The following is a 17,083-nucleotide window of genomic DNA, read 5'->3' as shown; positions in this document are numbered from 1 at the left end:
TGCTCTTAGTACCCTTTTTTTTAGAATGTGATATGCATTAAAAGTTAGAATGTACACACTAAAATACATGTGTAACTGGGTAGGCTTTACAAATAATGTCTGTATTTTTGATAAAAGGCTACAATTGCGCCTATTGATGCACATGAGCCTATCATTGTGAGCAGCAGAGATGAATCATGGGCCTGCTATTATTCTGTCATTATCATGTCCTCTATCAAGGAGCTCCGCACTGATGTCTGTCTGCACTACAAAGGTCCCGTTGCATGTCGGGTACAATACTCCCTGGGCGCTGTTTGCGCATGCGCGACAGAAAACTCCATTATTTTTTTTGCTCGGAATCTGTAAGAAAAAAAACAGTGGGAAACTGTGAATTTGGGATTACATGAATCGTTAAGGTTGTCGGAATACATTTGAATGCTAGTCGGGTTTGCAGAGTGGAGACCAAAGCAGTGGCTGGATAACTGTGCACCAGGAGCGGGACATCCTACAGTCTTGTTGGGACACTCTCCAGAATCAAGTAAATTGCAGTCAGTTAGCTCTGATAGCCTAGCTGCTAGCGTTAGCCCCGAGATCCCAGGCGCAGTAAAATGAAGCGTTATTGCCCTTTGTTTTTAAATCGGTCTGGCAGACGTTGCATAAACGCTGAGAACTGATTGAGCCTGCTTATACGCAGATCGAAGGATGGGATTGTTCATTTCACGGTTATTTAATGAAGTATTGTCCGTTTTCAAAACATTCTCTGGCTAGTCCGTTAGCTAGCCAGCTAACTCTTGATTCTCCCGCGAGCCAGAAAAGCGAAGAGTCCAAAACTTCGCCACCACAGAGAGAGCCCGACCAGAGACAGGCTGATAGGTCCTGCTAACATTAACCGTAGCTTACGCTGTCATTAAGTAAGTGCAATATGTTGATCAAATTCATAGTGCTTTTTGCAAAGTCATATTGTGTTTGGCTCGCTTTTGGAATAGTAGCTAACATGCAAGAGTTTTGCATCGGAGTGTTTTGTGCGCCTGACAGCTGTCACGACAACATAGTACAAAGTAGGATAGCCTGCTAGCTTAGCTGTTAGCCTAGCTGCTAGCCTGCCGTGGACCAGTCGTGCAGTTAATAAGATATTGTTATGCATACTACAGAGATGTCGACTTAAGCTCAACTACATTTTCCTTGAAGATTTTTATTTTAAGTGCTTTCCATGTTGCTTATTTGTGAGCATACATTTTGTTTGTTGGAAAGGCAGCTGCTTATATTGTAGCTAAACATCCAGTAGACCAGGGGCCTATCCAAACACACCCTCCCACTTCAAAGTATCCCCAGCTTGCTCTGAAGTTGTCTTATTTTCGAGAGAGTAATGCATCCGGTGTAATTACTTTTATTAAATGCTTTGATTACATAAACAGCAGCAATGCTTAATTACATGAGCTGTTTATCCTGGCTGTGCCTGCCAGATTACATAATCCACCTCCACCTTACTTTGCAGGCTCTCCCATCTTCATCCAAGATCCTACTCTGATGTGAACTGAACAAATAAACCTGCAGGAGTCATCCTCTAAATTGAAGATCTGATTTATAGCTGAGGAAAATCCAGCTGTTTCGGCATCAAGTCAGGTTTTACTGGCAGTCTGTGTGCTTCTAATCCACCAGCATGTACATTGGACAGTGGACACCCTAGCAAAAACAGATCCTGGCTTATCAAAGATGACAAGGTAAGCTAAATATGCTTTAGTTATTTATTTTAATGCATAACCTTGACAGCGAACCAAAATCTTTGCCTTGGCCACACCCACTGGTAAACAGTTGGTACACTATTTGGGTTTGCATATGCTACAATGTGTAGAAGCTTGAATTGTCAGGAGCTTGCACACATAGGTAAAATAGTAAAAGTTGTGCATTTTGCCAGCCTTTTTGGGGACATTGAGGACGGCTGGAAGGTATAGTCTGTCATTGATATTGAAATGGTGCATACCTTAAATGATCAGCCTTTGTTGAAGCATTCTTCATGATTCTGTTAAACGTAGACTGAAGTCATCATTTCCCGCGTCATCATTTAGTGTTGTTTAGTTGGATAAATGTGGTGCGCACACATGCAAGTTGGAACACTCAAGACTTTATGCAGAGACATTCGTTCATGCGTTTTATGCATGCATGTATTTATTTATTTAGTGACTCAATGTGAGGCCCAACAAACTACACTGACACTAGCTATATTTGCACGTATGCTTTCATTTTAAAAGAAGTTCAGCTGGGAATGGGGATTGTGGGCCGAATAAAGAAACTTGACTTGACTATTTTAAGTCCTGATAAAGTGTCCTTCCAAATTTGTATTGAAATGTGATACCAAATATACAATACAACTACTGCTATTACTGATGCTGTTGGACCTTTTCATTCTGTTACTTCAAAAATAAAAGACAAACACATTCAAACAATTTAGACAGTGACAATTACTTTTTAAATGCAACACAATGATTATCTGCCCAAAGGAACGTGTAATAAAACCCCTGGTGTCTTTTCGTTTTGCTGCTCTTCCAAGGTGCTGGCAGGCCGCAGCTACAAAATGATGGGAGGCAGTGAGACTGTCAGTGGGGACAAGGATGGGGTCCACACCACTGCAATACACGTCCCCATCGGCTGGCAGAGGAGAGTGGATGGCGGGCAGGTGATCTATGTCAGGTGGGTTGGTTCAGTTAAAAATAATTTCTCTCATACAGCAGTCAGGCTGTCTGAAGCAGTGATGTAAACAACAACAGCTTGCAGTTTGTAAAGCCCTACACATGGCCATGAGTGAAGGACAATCTCAAGTCTCAATGAGAATTTGTAATATTGAGATCTATTGTTGTTCATATCTTTTCTTTGAGTTTGCTGTTAAAGTTTGTCTTTTTCTTCTGTCTGTAGTCCTAGTGACACTGCCCTATGCTCTCTGGACGAGGTCAAGACCTATCTCTTGATGGATGGCACCTGCAAGTGTGGTCTTGAGTGTCCAATCATCATCCACAAGGTAAAGGAGGCCAATACGCTTTATATTCATTAGGGATGCTCCGATCGATCGGTCACCGCTCGATATCGGCCGATACTCACTCTCTACCGATCGATCGGTGCTCTCTAAACATGCAGATCGCGAGAGCCGATCGCATGACGTAAAATACATGACACTTTGTGCGGCAAAACAAGCTCGCCAAAGTGGCTTCACCGGTCTGGCATTATTTTAAGGTGTCTGAAAAAGACAGTAAAATAGCGGAATGCAACGTGTGTGTGAAGCAGAAATCCTGCAGCTCCGCCCGCCGGACCGGTGAGCGGAGCGAAACACACAAGATTTAGACCTAACACACTTAGCTATTTTATCTACCTCTGGAACAAGCTAAACTAGTTATAAATATATTTATTCTTCACTGTCGGGTCACTCATTACTGGATCAGTGAGCTGCATGAGATACTGACTGGCTGTCAGGAGAGAGAGAGAGGGGGGAGAGAGAGAGGAAAAGAGAGCGCTTCCGCTCATTTCTCCCGTGTTATTCTCCAAAGTGAATGTTAACTGGAATAATGTACATCTTTTGAATGTAATAATTAAGTTGATTGTTATTTGTGGAAGCTCCAGTGAATGAGCCCCATTAACTGAGTTTAAACATCACTTTAAATGGAAGGTTTAAAGTGATGTTTAAATCTTCCATTTAGGCCCCGCCCGCTCGATCGGATCGGCGATCGGATCGGCGATCGGTATCGGCCGATACGGTCCCGAAATTGGTGATCGGAGCATCCCTAATATTCATGTGTGAGTGTTGTCTAAGTGTGGTTACACAGACAACACTCACACGGTTGGAGAGTTGATTGTGGATCTCTCCACAGACTTTAACATCTTGACTTCTCTTCAAACTCAACTGACAGTGTGGTCGGCTAGTTATATTATTCATTTGTTTGGACACTGAGGATATCAATACATGTTGTTTTTTATAGCAATGAGTTTTGATATTGCTGTAGAACACTTACCATTACAAGACATTGTGTTTCCATAAAGAAACCATAACATTAAGTCAAATTGATGGTGATATGTAAGTAGCATGGAACTTAGTTGCAGCACTGGAAGGCTTTCGTTGTGAATACATTCCCGCATGTATTGAATTAATTACCCATGACACACTGTTTGAATGAAGTTTGTCCAACTGTATGGAGTCATGATCAACCTTTAAATGTGTGAGTGCACATAGTCTGCAATAAGCCATGATCAGTGTGTGACTAATGAGTGCAATCCCCTTCAATGTCATACATTTAATGAAAAGTTACGCAAAGATTTCTCTCAGAATTGACTAAACCTTGTTTTATCTTGCATCCTGCAGGTTTTCAACTTCACTGTGGGAGTGAAGGTGGAGCAGCAAAGCCAGCCCTTAGGCAAAGCTGAGCAGGACATGACCAAACTGTGTAACCATCGCAGGAAAGTGGTCGCCATGGCAGCTCTCTGTCGGAGTATGCAGGCCTCACAGCTGCCCTTTGCCAACCTTCATCATCCAGGTAACACGCTGCTCCTGTACCTGTCACACATTGTTTAGAGGGACATAAACCAATTTATTAAAAAAAAGTCAACAGAAGCTGTTCAGAATTATTATTTAAAGTTGTACCTAGTACAACAAAATCATAGTTTTTGAAGTATATCTTTGTATATTTGGTTGAATGTGCGCAGTTCTAACCATATGTAGAGGGCTGCAATGGGACTGTGATCTCACAGTCCCATTGCACCCAACACAACAAAAAAAAGTATTTAATTGATGAGATTATTATTGGTCTCTACCATGCATTGTTAAATTGTCCTCCAGTGAACCACATGCCTGAAACACAGAATCAGATGTTTCACTTTAGTTTCTTGCTCCTCGCTCTTTCGTCTCCCATTTCCTCTTTGTGCTTCTCTTTGTCCCTCATGTTGCTCTCTGGTTGGTGTCTGTTGTACGGGAGTCAACCTCAGTAATCAGAGAAACCGTAACATGATCCATATCCATGTTTAAATACACCTGTATGGATTTAGCTTGAAGCAGTAAGAACAGAAAGATCCAAGTGTTTCTAATTTCACCGTGGAAAGGGGCAGACACACCGCTGAGACTGTTTTTCATAGTGTGTGATCAGAAACATCGTACGAGTACACGGGATGGTATGGAGGTCTCTGTCAGAGAAGTCAGCAATAGGTGGAATTCCTGCAGTGGCAGGTGAGTGTCGGATTTGAAAAACAAGTGCCAGACATAGCCTTTAAAAACAAAATAATGTTTTTATATAATTTAAATGAATAATTGATGTATTAATAATAAAATATGTTTGGGGCTTTTTGCTGCTAATGTGCAGCCACAGAGACAGGGAAGGGATAGAGAGAGAGATGTGCAGCAAAGGGCTTTCTGCAGTAAGGAGCCTTTGTACACGGTGTGTCCGCTCTACCAGGTGAGCTTCCGGTGTGCCATGAAAACTACTGATATGTTCATAACGGTAATGTACTGCCATGCTGAAACAGAAGACATCACGTGCTGTCATTTGTGATCATTTTGTTTGCTCAGATGATTTGTCTTGCTTAAGTTTATATCCAATAAAAAAAAAAAAACCTCAACTTCCCGGTTTGAAAGGTGAAGCCAGCATGATGACTGTAATCTGTGAAAATGCTCTCTGTGATTTCGTCTTAAGACTTTAATACTCTCTCAGTGCGTTTTCGCTTCATGATTATTATTGGGAAAAAAATGTGGTTGCCATAACGATTTCTTCTTCCGACTTCGGTACTTTGCTTCACCCTCTCGTATCGTCTCTGGTTAAAATAAAGTGGTGCTGTCACTGGGACTACATTCACTTTTTATCAATTTGTGTTTTTTACAACACAAATTGTCTAAAGTGCTCATACTTTATTGGGAAAATAACAATCACATGTTGACAATGAACACAGAAGATCAACAACCATCATGCCATGTACTAGGTTTATGAACGAAAGAGGTATTCAATGATTGATATTTTTCACAATGGGCTCTTTAGAAGAGCAATGTGTTACATTATGTGACACGCACTTTGCGTTCACATGGGACCAATTGCATTTTGTGCAAGTCATGGCTAATGAAAGGTATCTGTTGTTCTTCTTCTTGTGTTTGTAACATTTCCATATATGGTCATTAAGACAGATAATGGCCTCAAGATTGCACACCAATTACATCAAGCATCAACATGCTCCTCCTGAACACTCGGATATGGCAGACTTTCAATTCTCAGTTATTTCTTAATAGACTGTATGCAAGACCTTTTATGAAAGCAGAGAAAGTGACTTCACCGTAACCCATATTTCCTGGCAAATTGAACTAACAACGATGTTTGTGTGTGCCCACATCCAGAGATGAGCAGTGGATTGGACAGCCGGGATTCGAAGCGAGTACTGTTGGATCGGGAAGAGGACGACCATGGCATTTACCATCATCCTAAACTCCGACCCCACAGCAACCTCCACATGACCCCCTGTGCCAGCCCCAAATCCTCCCACCACTTCATCTACCCCTACAATGGCTCCTCCCCTGTCCTTCTCACAGGCTCAAACTCTCACCATCCACTAGACGCTTTGAGAAGACTCCATCCTTCTTCCTCCTCCAGCTCCTCCTCCACCTCCTCATTCCCAGCATACAGCGGCAGCGCTGCCCAGAGGTCACCCCGCACCCCCACACCTCAAGGTCAAAGAACGCCCAAAACCCCCGAGACGCCGGGTTCACCTCGTCTAGGGCCCCTCTCTTCACCTCCACCCTCTTCCCCTATGGGTGGAGGAGGAAGAGGACCACAGACTCACGCTTATCACCCTCATGGTGTCATTGTGGGAGGTTCCCCCCTCTCGCCGTCTCCCTCCCTCTCCCCCTCTATCTATAACATGAACTGTGTGTCTCCTCACCAGCGCTCCCGCCACCCTTCAGCCTCTCCTTCCCCCATCTCTGATCAGGGCGGAGGCTTCGCAGCGGCGGCAGCAGGAGGACTGATGGGAAGTAACTTGCATCAGAGGAGGAAATCCTCCTCTTCCTCTCCACACTCCCCTCTCCCAGGTGGCTCCCCAAACCCCAGCCCCCACTTCCCCAAGTACAAGCTGGAAGACATCTTGGAGCAGTTTAAGAACTCAGGCAACAGCAGCACTAATAACCACCACCTCCTGATCCCCACTAACTCCTCATTACTGACCAACCAAAGCAGTAGCAACCCTCTCTCCTCTAAGCCCTCGAAGACCACCTTGAGTCCCATTCAGAGCGCAGGACCACCAGGTTTTGGGTTGAACTCCTCAGGGACTTCTAGTTTACCTCTGGGGCCATATCTGAACCACCACCATCACAGCCATCAGGGAAAGGTGCCCCACCCGGCCTCTTTCCCCGCGAGCAGCCTGCTCTCCGCTGCTGCTAAGGCTCAGCTGGCTCACCAGATAACCCAGGGCTCAAAGGCGGAGGTCTTGAAGGAGGCACAGCAGCAACAGTCATCAAAGGTAACAAACAGCACTTTACATAACAGCCACTCCCCCTCCTCCCATGCTTCTACTAGGCCTCTCCATCCCTCCCTTGCAGCGGCGTCCTCCGTCCTTTTCCCTCCCTCCCACTCTCTGGCTCAGTCCCTGGCGTCCTCCTTGCCCCACCTGCCTCCCATGGCAGAGCGCAATGCGTCGCACAGGAAGAGGCAGCGGCGATCTCCCACAGTGCTCAGCATGCTCAGAGACACCCAGCAGCTGGTTAATGGGCCGCGGAGGACCCCACCGGGAGACGCCGTTTCGGCTACAGTCATCAACCTATCATCCTCTGCTTCCTCTACCTTCTCCTCGCACTCCTCCTCTACCTCAGCCGTGCAGAACCAGAATGCTGCCATGTTAGAAAACCATCACAATCTCATGTCCGGGAGGACACAAAGGCTCCCGTGTCCCAGACAGATGGCCCACCTGTCCAGAGCTCCGCGACAAACGGAGGCTCTGGATTTCACTACAGGCTCGACAACTACCCCTCTTGGTTTGGACCCTCCAACCCAGCCTCTGTCTGCGCTGTTGCACCTGCTCAGTGTGCAGAACGCACAGGCCTCTGCTCAGGCTACTGAAGGAAGCAGACACACTCATAAACAAAGCCCCAGGCGCTCCCCATCTTCTCCCGCCCCTCATTCTAAGGTGAGGCACCCACAGACTCGGTCGCCGTGCCGAACCGGTAACACTAATCCTCCCCTATCGGTGCTACAGCCTCTTTCTCCCCCCCCCTCACACTTCAGATCAGTGCAGTCTCCATCGCGTCCTCAGTCCACTAAATCCAGTCCTCTACACAGACATTCTCCATGTTCTACAGCGCTGTCTAACTCACATTTAGCTTTACACAACAGCAGCAGCCCGTCTCGGCATATGTTGCCGATTCCCTACTATCAACCAACTGAGCATCACATTCCTACAATAGACTCTCTTTCCCAGACTCCATTGCGGGAAACGGTGATGGGTAGTAACAGCTTATCTACATCAGAGGACCTGAGTCATTCTCAAGACAGTGTTTCTATGGCGATACCCAGCTCCCCGAAGCCTCTTGATCTTAGCAACCATGTCCTGGCCCTTCTCGCAGCATCTTCCACTGCGCCCCCGGGGGAGGGCAGCTCCCCCGGCCATACCACTGATGTTGTGATGTCTTCCCAAGGAAACCCCACTGCAGGTGAATATATTTTCTGTTTGTGGTCTTGAGAACTAACTTTCATTTTATTGGCATGTTGAAGAAATAGGGTTAATCATCTTTCAAATATTAAGCATTGATATGAATTGGTGTTTCCCCCCCCGATACTGTATGTTATTGCTGCCTTGTTAATGCGATGTTATGTAGCTAACTATCTGTCTCTCGATGCTTTACTACAGTTGATTCTTATATAAAACACTGCCCAGCTTGAGATGCCTTTTTATAAATGTGATTGATAACAGCCTGAACACAAGTAAATGATTTGTGTCACAGGAACAGAGGAGTCTAGATGTGTGGACTCAAAAGTGACCAAACCTCCAGCAGTCAGGAGCCCTGGACCCCCTATCTCCTCCCGTCTCGGGGATAATCCCAGTCCTCATACACCTTCAGGGGTGGGCGACTCCACCTCTCACTTACCTCTGGCGGAGGCCTTCCCATTCATGAACCAAGAGCAGCTGCTTCAGCTGCTGTCATCCACAGGAGGTCTTCCATCCCTCCTGGACCCTGCAGTCCTGGCTTCATTGCCCCTCGGGGGGCTGTGGTTGGGAGGGCAACATGCACAGATACACCCTGCCAATGCCACATCACAACCACCACAGACTCTAGCAGAGCAGCATCATTCAGAGCAGCAGCAGCAGTTACTGATGCAGCACCAAGAGACGCAGGATCATCATCATCAGAAGCAACAGCACATGAACACTAACCCCCTGTTCCCCCTGCTGCCCTTGTTGAGCGGGGCCCACGGGGAGCTGCCTCTGAACCTTTTGGGCCTGCTTAACCCGCTCCTGCCCCCAGGCTCAACTCATACCCCAGGACAGGATTCTGATTTAGGGCTATCGGAGAAACCAAGCCTTCAGGCTCTGCTGATGGCCTCCTTGTTGCTCGGGCAACAGCATGGGCCTTTGTTACCTCTGTCTGGGCTGGGTCAGTTGAGCCAGGTGAGCCTGGAGGTTCCTCAGCACATCCCCGGCTCTCTGGAGGGCCTCACCTTGGATAAGACCTCCGGGCTCCTGGATCCATCGGCCCTCTCAGCCGCGGGGCTCCTGGAGGGTCTCCTCCCCCTTCCCCCAGGAGCTGAAGGCTCTTTGCAGGCCCTGCAGTCTCTGCTCCTTTCTGCCGCTCTTCCTCCCCCCCACGCAGCCTTCCTGCCCCTCAGCCCTGCCCTTCTCAATGCTGCCCTGAGCTCAGCTGAGCTCCACCCGCACTCCCACACCCAATTAGCTCCTGCACAGCAAACCCATCATACCCAACCTCAGGTAGGCTCTCCTTTCTCCTGTAGTTGCGTCCTCTGAGCTGCTCCTAGTTTCCCTTCAAAACATTTGAGCTCATTCCACTGTTTTCCTTCATAACTCAAATTATGTTTTTCCCTACATTATTTTCAAATCAAGTCCTCCTAAAACTAATTCTTGACTTATTTTTTAACTTTTTATTCAATATATTGTATTTTCTCCCATGACCCTCTAACGAAACTCATTGTTTGTCCTTTACTCTGCAGGTACCCACTGATGCTGGTGTTGACACCCTCATCCCTCTATCCCTTCAAGGCAAGGACCACCCCCTCCTCCAACAGTTACTGCCCACTCTGCTTAACTCTGCCCTATTAGGTGAGTTGGTGCCCATCCTGTATAACAATTATGTCTCATGAGTCTGTATACTAGGAATAATGAAAGTTATACCAGGAAAATCAATGAACTGCTCTCAGTAAATATACTTTAAACGATGGCATCATTTAGCAGTAAGCCATTATGTGAGCTCATCTCTGAAATGTGTCTTTGCAGGAGATCTTTCCGCCATCACAGGCCTCCACAACATGTTGGGGATCGGAGCAGGTTCCCTCCTCCTGCCGCAGACCTCTGCGTTGGGCATGCCTCTGCTGCATGGTCCTGATGGAGCCATCAACCTGCTCAATAACATACAGGTAGGAAATGAGCATGTAGTGGATACTCATTCAGGGAACAGCTTCTTATTTACAACCTGCCATAATCATTGTAACCCATACCGATAACTTCCTGCTTCTCAAGACCGATAACCGATAATAATATAATATATATATATATATATATATATATATATTAAATGTACCTGCAGTTTTTGCACACCTGGTGGTAAAAAAAAGACTAGTAGTGAGCAAATGACATGAGCATTACTACTATGAACAAAACAAAGCCAAGAACAGTTTTGACTCTTCAAAGTGACCATATTTATTTTCCCAAATAAAGTTCTTGCCTTTTTCAAAAGCCTCGTCGATAGGTAAAAGCCCCGGTGCCTTTGCAGCTGGCTTTGGATTCGCCGCTAGTTTAGCAGCGCAGGCGTCTTCGTACGCTTTTAACACACCATCGTAGCGATGGCGATGTTTCAGGTGACTGATCAGGTTGGTATTATTATTAGTATTATAGCTCGTTGCCTTTTTCCCTCCTCGTGGAACTTCTGCATTGCATTTGTAAATACAAATAGCAAGCGAACTATCTAACTCTGAAACTTTGAAATAGTCCCATACTACCGACGACATGTTTGTTTACTGTCCTGGCTTCACGGCCGCACACCATTTACGTCACAGCCAGGCATGAGTAGGGAGCGCTGGATTTGTGAAGAACTCCCCTCTTCCTAAACCACTAATACCACAGTACTGGCAAAACGGGAGGAGCCGAGAGAAAAACAAGCGCCCCTCATTCCAATCCACCCACACCGCAGTATTTTTTCTTTTTTTTTACCCAAAAAATATATTGTATATTATCGGGGCTATTAATACTGTTATCGGGTTTATCGGGATGACGTCATAATTCCTAATATCATAATTATTATATTCATAATTATCGTGCACCACTAATTATTTGTCTGTTATTGATTGTCTTACCTTGTGTGTTCCTCCAGCTAAACCTTGCACCACCATCAGAAGGAGAGAAGCCAATGCCCTTACAGGAAACGCAAAACCCTTCCCCACAGGAAGACATTCCAGCCAATCAGATGGCTCCCAGTCCTGCTCGGGTTTCAGCCCCTGCACAGGGACACACTCCACCCCCACATCGGGGCTCTGAGGGCAGGTCTGTCATCGATCCCTACACCTCTTTCATGGACACGATTTATACCTCCTTCCTTCAAGTCAGCGCTAAAGAGCAGGAAGGCAGGGGCCACATGGGACCGTCTGACCCCACTTCACCCTTCTGTGCCTTACCACCCGTTTCTTTCCCCGTGGAACATCACACCCCTTCCACCTCTGTCCCCACTCTGCCCCAGGCCAGTGCCCCGGTCTCCCTCAGCCCCCGTCGCGCCTGTTCCCTGCGCAACCCAGACTTATCCAGACTCAGCTTGGAAGCAGCAGCCCATTCCCCAGCCCAGGGGACGCCCAAACCCACTGAGGAAGGCTCTACGTCACACTTACAAAGGAGACGGGCTATGGTGGGCGGACACACTCACCCAGAGCCTCCTCTGCCATCTATATACCTAGAGGAGGCTAAGACAGACTATACAGGGCAAACTGCAGCTGTGTGCCCCTATGTGGAGGCAGGGGTAGATAGGCAGGGGCATCTTCCCCACCCGGGGTACCTCAGTCCCAGGGATGGGTGCAGTGGGAGGCCCAACGAGGAGACAGCTGGGACATTGATGCACACCGAGCAAGGAAGGGTGAGTGTTTCCTCTAAACTTTATAAAAAAAGATGGAGGCAACCTTTTGCAAGAGTCTGAGCTGCAGATTGTGCTTATCTTTATTCCTACGTGCTATAACTGACAGCATTTACAAACATGTCTGATGGATAATAGAGGCGGATGCTAACTTGGTTCCAACTCTACGGTCCCTTCTTGGACTGGGTTCACTGGGAGGATCTTCTGAAGTGTCTGTTGTCCTAATGTGTTTACGGCTGCTCCTCCTGGCATATGACCTGCAGTTAATACAAATGATGGGCTTTATATCGTCTACACTCGCTCTGAAGAATATCACACCGATGACTTTTCTTATAGTGCCATTCTGTGAGACATAAAACCAATATGTGTGTGAAGTATACCTGCAAGAGAATCAGATATGTTTTATATATGTTTCTCTAAAGATTTTTATATCAGTGATTCTGCACAAATATCTTACTGAGACACCAGACTGCATCCATGGAACACAGCCTGTATAAAAGAGCAATGTAGCATCAGGATTGACTTGAATGACTTCTGATGAATATTTCTGATTTGACCTCCCAAGGATCAAGCTGGAGCAGCGGGTGGAGCCAGAAGAGGAAGGAAAAGGAAACAAACGTAAGCGGTTCACTTCTCAGACACGCTTTAGAATTGCCTGGAGAACTCAAGTTCCAGTCTCAAGACTTGGCTCTGTAATGAATCAGTGCGTTAAGCTTGTTCCGATATTTCACAATAACCTGCCGTCAGGTCAAAGAGATTTTATTGTGCGGTAGAGAGTATTTATGTGTTTCCTCTCTTTGTTTGCATCAGGCTACAGAATGTGTTAGAGGACTTCAGAGACATGGATGCTACAGCACTAGAGGAAACCAAGGCTATGGTAAGACCCCAGCCCCCCCTCAGTGACCTGCAGATCTGTGCTTTAGTCAAGCACAGGTTCTTAATAACCCCTAGCTCAGTGGTTCTCAAATGGGGGTACGCGGACCCCTATGGGGTACGTTGGAGTACTGCAGGGGGTACGTGAGATTTATTTTATAATAATGAAAAAAACAAACATAATTAATGCATTTAAACAAACTACTAATAGTAACTACTTTATTCAAAAGTTTACAGTAACTCTGGATAATAAAAGGGGTGCTCTCTTTTCCTCTCCCTCTCCTGACAGCTCGTCAGTCTCGTGCAGCTCGCTGAACCTGTAATAAGTGACCCGACAGTAAAGAATACATATATTTATAACTAGTTTAGCTAATTCCAGAGTAGATAAACTAGCTAAGTGTGTTAGGTCTAACTCATAGTGTATTTTGCGCCGCTCAACGGTCCGTCACAGCAGGGGAGCTTTGATCCGGAAGAGCTGCGTGTTCTCCATCAGCAGCAGCAGCAGCTGATCTGATCTCTGATCTCTCTTGTGTCCGGTTAGACTTCACTCTCGTGTATGTCCAAATCTATCAGATCTAGCTAATGATATGACTGCCTGCTTATCAAAAGGACCTAAACAATAAGCGGTGCTTGGCAACAGTGTGTGGCCGCAAAGTATAGCTGTTGTTGTATGTTTATATGAGGGGTCAAAATCCCATGCTCATAAAATGCTCATATATTTTTTTCTCTTCATTCCCCACGCCCCAAAATAAATAAATACCAATTTTAGGAAAAGTAACAACGTTTGAGCAGTGTGGGTTTTATATTAACAGTTACACACATATTTTCAAAACGCGAAGTGTAATAACTGCAATGGCCTTCCTGTCACCGAGAATGACAAGCCCCTGTATCTCACTACATTGTAAGTACAACTTATTAAAAATATCAGTGCAATGTAACTAATGTCGTCTTAGTGTTATTGCATGATGTTAAAATTGGTTTGCCATGAATTTAGTGATGGATTGTAAACATTTGAAATGTAGCATTTAAGTGTTTCTCAGTTACAAGGTGGTTGTTTTAATAAATCAGACACTGATGGTGCAGCGCTACTGTACCTCTTTATATAGGCATTTTGTCCCTAACAAATGTTTTTTGCGCTGATCAGGCGGTACTTGGCTGCATTTTTTTTCCAAAGGGGGTACATTATTGAAAAAAGTTTGAGAACCACTGCCCTAGCTAGTATTATGGAACTGTTTTGAGTCTGACTATTTATTGTTCCTACTACAGCTTGGGATTTTATACCCATCCTATGACTTTCCCTCTAGCACCCAATGAGGTTCACACACCGGCCCGGCTAAAATAACTGGATGGCCTACCTGCCTGTCAGCCTTCCATCTCGTGCACAAACGTATCTCGTGCCCTCATTGGTCATGTGCACGTTTGTGTGTGTTGGAGGAGGGGCTCTGTGCTCTGTACTTTCAAATTCTAGAGCACTCGAGCTGGTTTCTCCATTCTTACCTACCCTGCCTTTAATAACCAAATATCCGCAACATTTTTCACAGCCTCAGTTTTCATTTTTATTCAAATTATTACTAAAAACAAAGATAGCCAACAGGATACATTCACCTGCCAAGCAATAGCATGTTAGCATTGTTATTGTGAGCATGTTTTCCTGCTGATGTAAGCAAGAGCTCCAAGTTCATGTAATCCTGTGTTTTCTCTTGTCATCAAATGACTGCTGTACAAATGTGATTTACATATGTAAGAAACTAAATGGAAGTGTGAATTAAGGAGCTTTCCATAATACCACATGTAGGCATTTGAAGATATACAAATTAAATTTCACGGTTATCCTGACCACAATACTGATATTCCTCCCATAATCACCCCAAGTATGCTTATAACTGATAATTGCACTAAAACATATTTAAACTGCTCGTCCTTACATTTAGGACCCACATTGTCATCATAAAAGTTATTTGAGTACTTCTTGTACACATTGGCTAAAGTGCTGAAAACTGCAAAAGCCATACCCTGAGTCAGTTTGAGGAATGGCAATGATTGTGCACTTCTGACTGCAGTGGTAAAGTCTTTCCACCGCTAGGGGGCTGCTCTGACTGTAAATCTCTGTTTCTTGCTGCAGACGGCGCTGCTGAAGCCCGAGAGGTCGGTCCGCGGCAGGAGGCGACGAGGCGCCAGGTCTCAGAGGCAGTGATTGGTGGAGGGAGCTGTAAGTCAGCTGTTCACCAATCAAAGGCGGCCAGACGCCTCACTTTCCACCTCCATCTTCACCACTGTTTGGAACTTTCTTTTATTGATTCAACTGCACTAATATTATGCTGTTGTCATGTCAACCAGTTATGGCAACCACGATGAAAAAAAACATAGGAGAGAGATCTAGTCTGAAAGGTTAATTTATAAGTAAAAAAGGTGAGTGAATACTTTCACTACTCTTAGTTGTAGTTCACAAAATAATGGTTGCTTGACTTTGCGATCGGAGATCTGTTAATGATGGTTGGTGAATTATATCTATAGGAAAACACAAACCTACAACTGTTTTCTTATCAGTGTATAACTGTGAGTCAGGAATAAGCCCAACTACTTGAACGAAACTCTGTTGAAAGTGTGTACGTGTGTGGATGTGTGTGTCTATGTGTCTGAGTGTGTGTGGACAACAGTGCTGTTGCTGAGCCTCTCACTGTCCAACGGTTAGGAGACATGTCATTCTCGTCGATGAGACCCGTCTGTAAGATAAAGGGTTCTTTGCGGAGGCACACAGGGGTTGCATTTCATGGAAATGTTTGGAAGGTTTTCAGAAGGTGATGGAAGAGAATATAAGAAGGAACACACTTGAGTTTTTTAATCTTTGTCCCATATAAAATATGTTTTATAGCCAAGGATATAATGTTCACCGTTTCATGATCAGTTTACATCAACCAGCGGTCACACAGAAATGTAATCATGGTTTCTCGTATCCTGTGAGATGTTTCATGTTTGTACATCACTTATTATTTTTTTGATCGAGAAAACATTCATTTAAGAAATGAAGTCTTTTGTACAACTCTTCGAATCATGTCATAGGTCTGGAAGGTCAGGGAAATTATGTGAATCTGACACCAGCCACAAAAATTAAATGTGGAGCAATTCAGAAAAAATGTATTTTGCTAACCCACTGTGATTAATTCAATGTAGCTGTGGTGTGATGGAGAATATTTATTATATCTGTCAACCCAATACTCACCCAAGTTTCACTCCTCAGCCATTAGATACATGTCTGGAAAAGATATTACATTCTGAACAGAAATATCAGCAGGAATCACGAGTTAGTACAAAGTTTAGTATGTCCTTTGGTCGGTTGAACGAATGGCTGGAAACGTAACGCACGGGGAGCGACGACGTCTTACATGTTGGTGTGTTTCTGTGGGTTTGGAGTGGAATCCTCCCTCCGTCTCCTCATGTCACTGTTTGAGCTCTCCTCCACACACTGCCCTGCCCCAAGAGTACTGGCATCTCTTGCTGTATTTAAAAGAAGAATAAAGAAAAGTGAAAAAGAAAGCAGATTATGCAATTTCTACACTTGGAGATTTGTACATATGTATAGTTAATGTGTTTTATTTTGATTTTATATTGTTAGAGAAAGAGACAAGAGAGAAAACAATGAATTGTGAATTTTTCTGGGAATTGTAATTAAGTATTTTTCTCATTCTACCCTTTTCTTTCAATACTTATGTTTAAAAAGACGATTCAATTGTGGACTGTAGCTTTCTTTTTTTATATGGGAGTCTTTTTTTATTTAATATTAAACTATTTACAGAAAATGTACCCTGTGTTGATTTCTATTCTGAAAAGGATGTGATAAACGTTGTTAGCTTGTAGCAATCTGAAATGTAATTTGAACCCACCCATTTTTAAATAAGTATTGAACATGGTGCCATTGCAGCAACACATATGTTCTTA

The 17,083-nt window shown here is 44.7% G+C and overlaps 1 protein-coding gene across 3 annotated transcripts; it reads left to right on the top strand.

Moving 5' to 3' along the window:
• The first annotated feature begins 307 nt into the window (after positions 1–307).
• mbd6 (methyl-CpG binding domain protein 6) lies at positions 308–16,948 on the top strand. 3 transcript variants are annotated; one of them, XM_034086965.1, is made up of 13 exons: positions 308–517; positions 1,475–1,700; positions 2,528–2,667; positions 2,890–2,992; positions 4,325–4,496; positions 6,335–8,638; positions 8,930–9,912; positions 10,152–10,260; positions 10,435–10,574; positions 11,528–12,277; positions 12,840–12,892; positions 13,085–13,151; positions 15,270–16,948. In XM_034086965.1, the coding sequence occupies exons 3-13, from the start codon at positions 2,552–2,554 to the stop codon at positions 15,339–15,341; spliced, it is 4,869 nt and encodes a 1,622-aa protein (XP_033942856.1). In that variant the 5' UTR covers positions 308–517; positions 1,475–1,700; positions 2,528–2,551; the 3' UTR covers positions 15,342–16,948. The 3 variants fall into 3 exon arrangements, with proteins under 3 accessions (XP_033942856.1, XP_033942857.1, XP_033942858.1); XM_034086966.1 differs by lacking the exon at positions 308–517 and adding an exon at positions 524–890; XM_034086967.2 differs by lacking the exons at positions 308–517; positions 1,475–1,700; positions 2,528–2,667; positions 2,890–2,992; positions 4,325–4,496 and adding an exon at positions 5,261–5,453.
• The last annotated feature ends 135 nt before the right edge of the window (positions 16,949–17,083 follow it).

The sequence above is a fragment of the Pseudochaenichthys georgianus genome, chromosome 7, assembly GCF_902827115.2.
Source record: "Pseudochaenichthys georgianus chromosome 7, fPseGeo1.2, whole genome shotgun sequence".
Lineage (NCBI taxonomy): Eukaryota > Metazoa > Chordata > Actinopteri > Perciformes > Channichthyidae > Pseudochaenichthys > Pseudochaenichthys georgianus.
Note: the sequence above shows the minus strand (reverse complement) of the source record. Positions and strands in the feature narration are given on the sequence as shown.

Coding starts and splice junctions, on each gene's coding strand:
- mbd6 (XM_034086965.1), top strand. CDS start 2,552: ATGATGGGAGGCAGTGAGACTGTCAGTGGGGACAAGGATGGGGTCCAC. Junction 2,668..2,889: donor GGGCAGGTGATCTATGTCAG/GTGGGTTGGTTC, acceptor TTCTGTCTGTAG/TCCTAGTGACACTGCCCTAT. Junction 2,993..4,324: donor GTCCAATCATCATCCACAAG/GTAAAGGAGGCC, acceptor TGCATCCTGCAG/GTTTTCAACTTCACTGTGGG.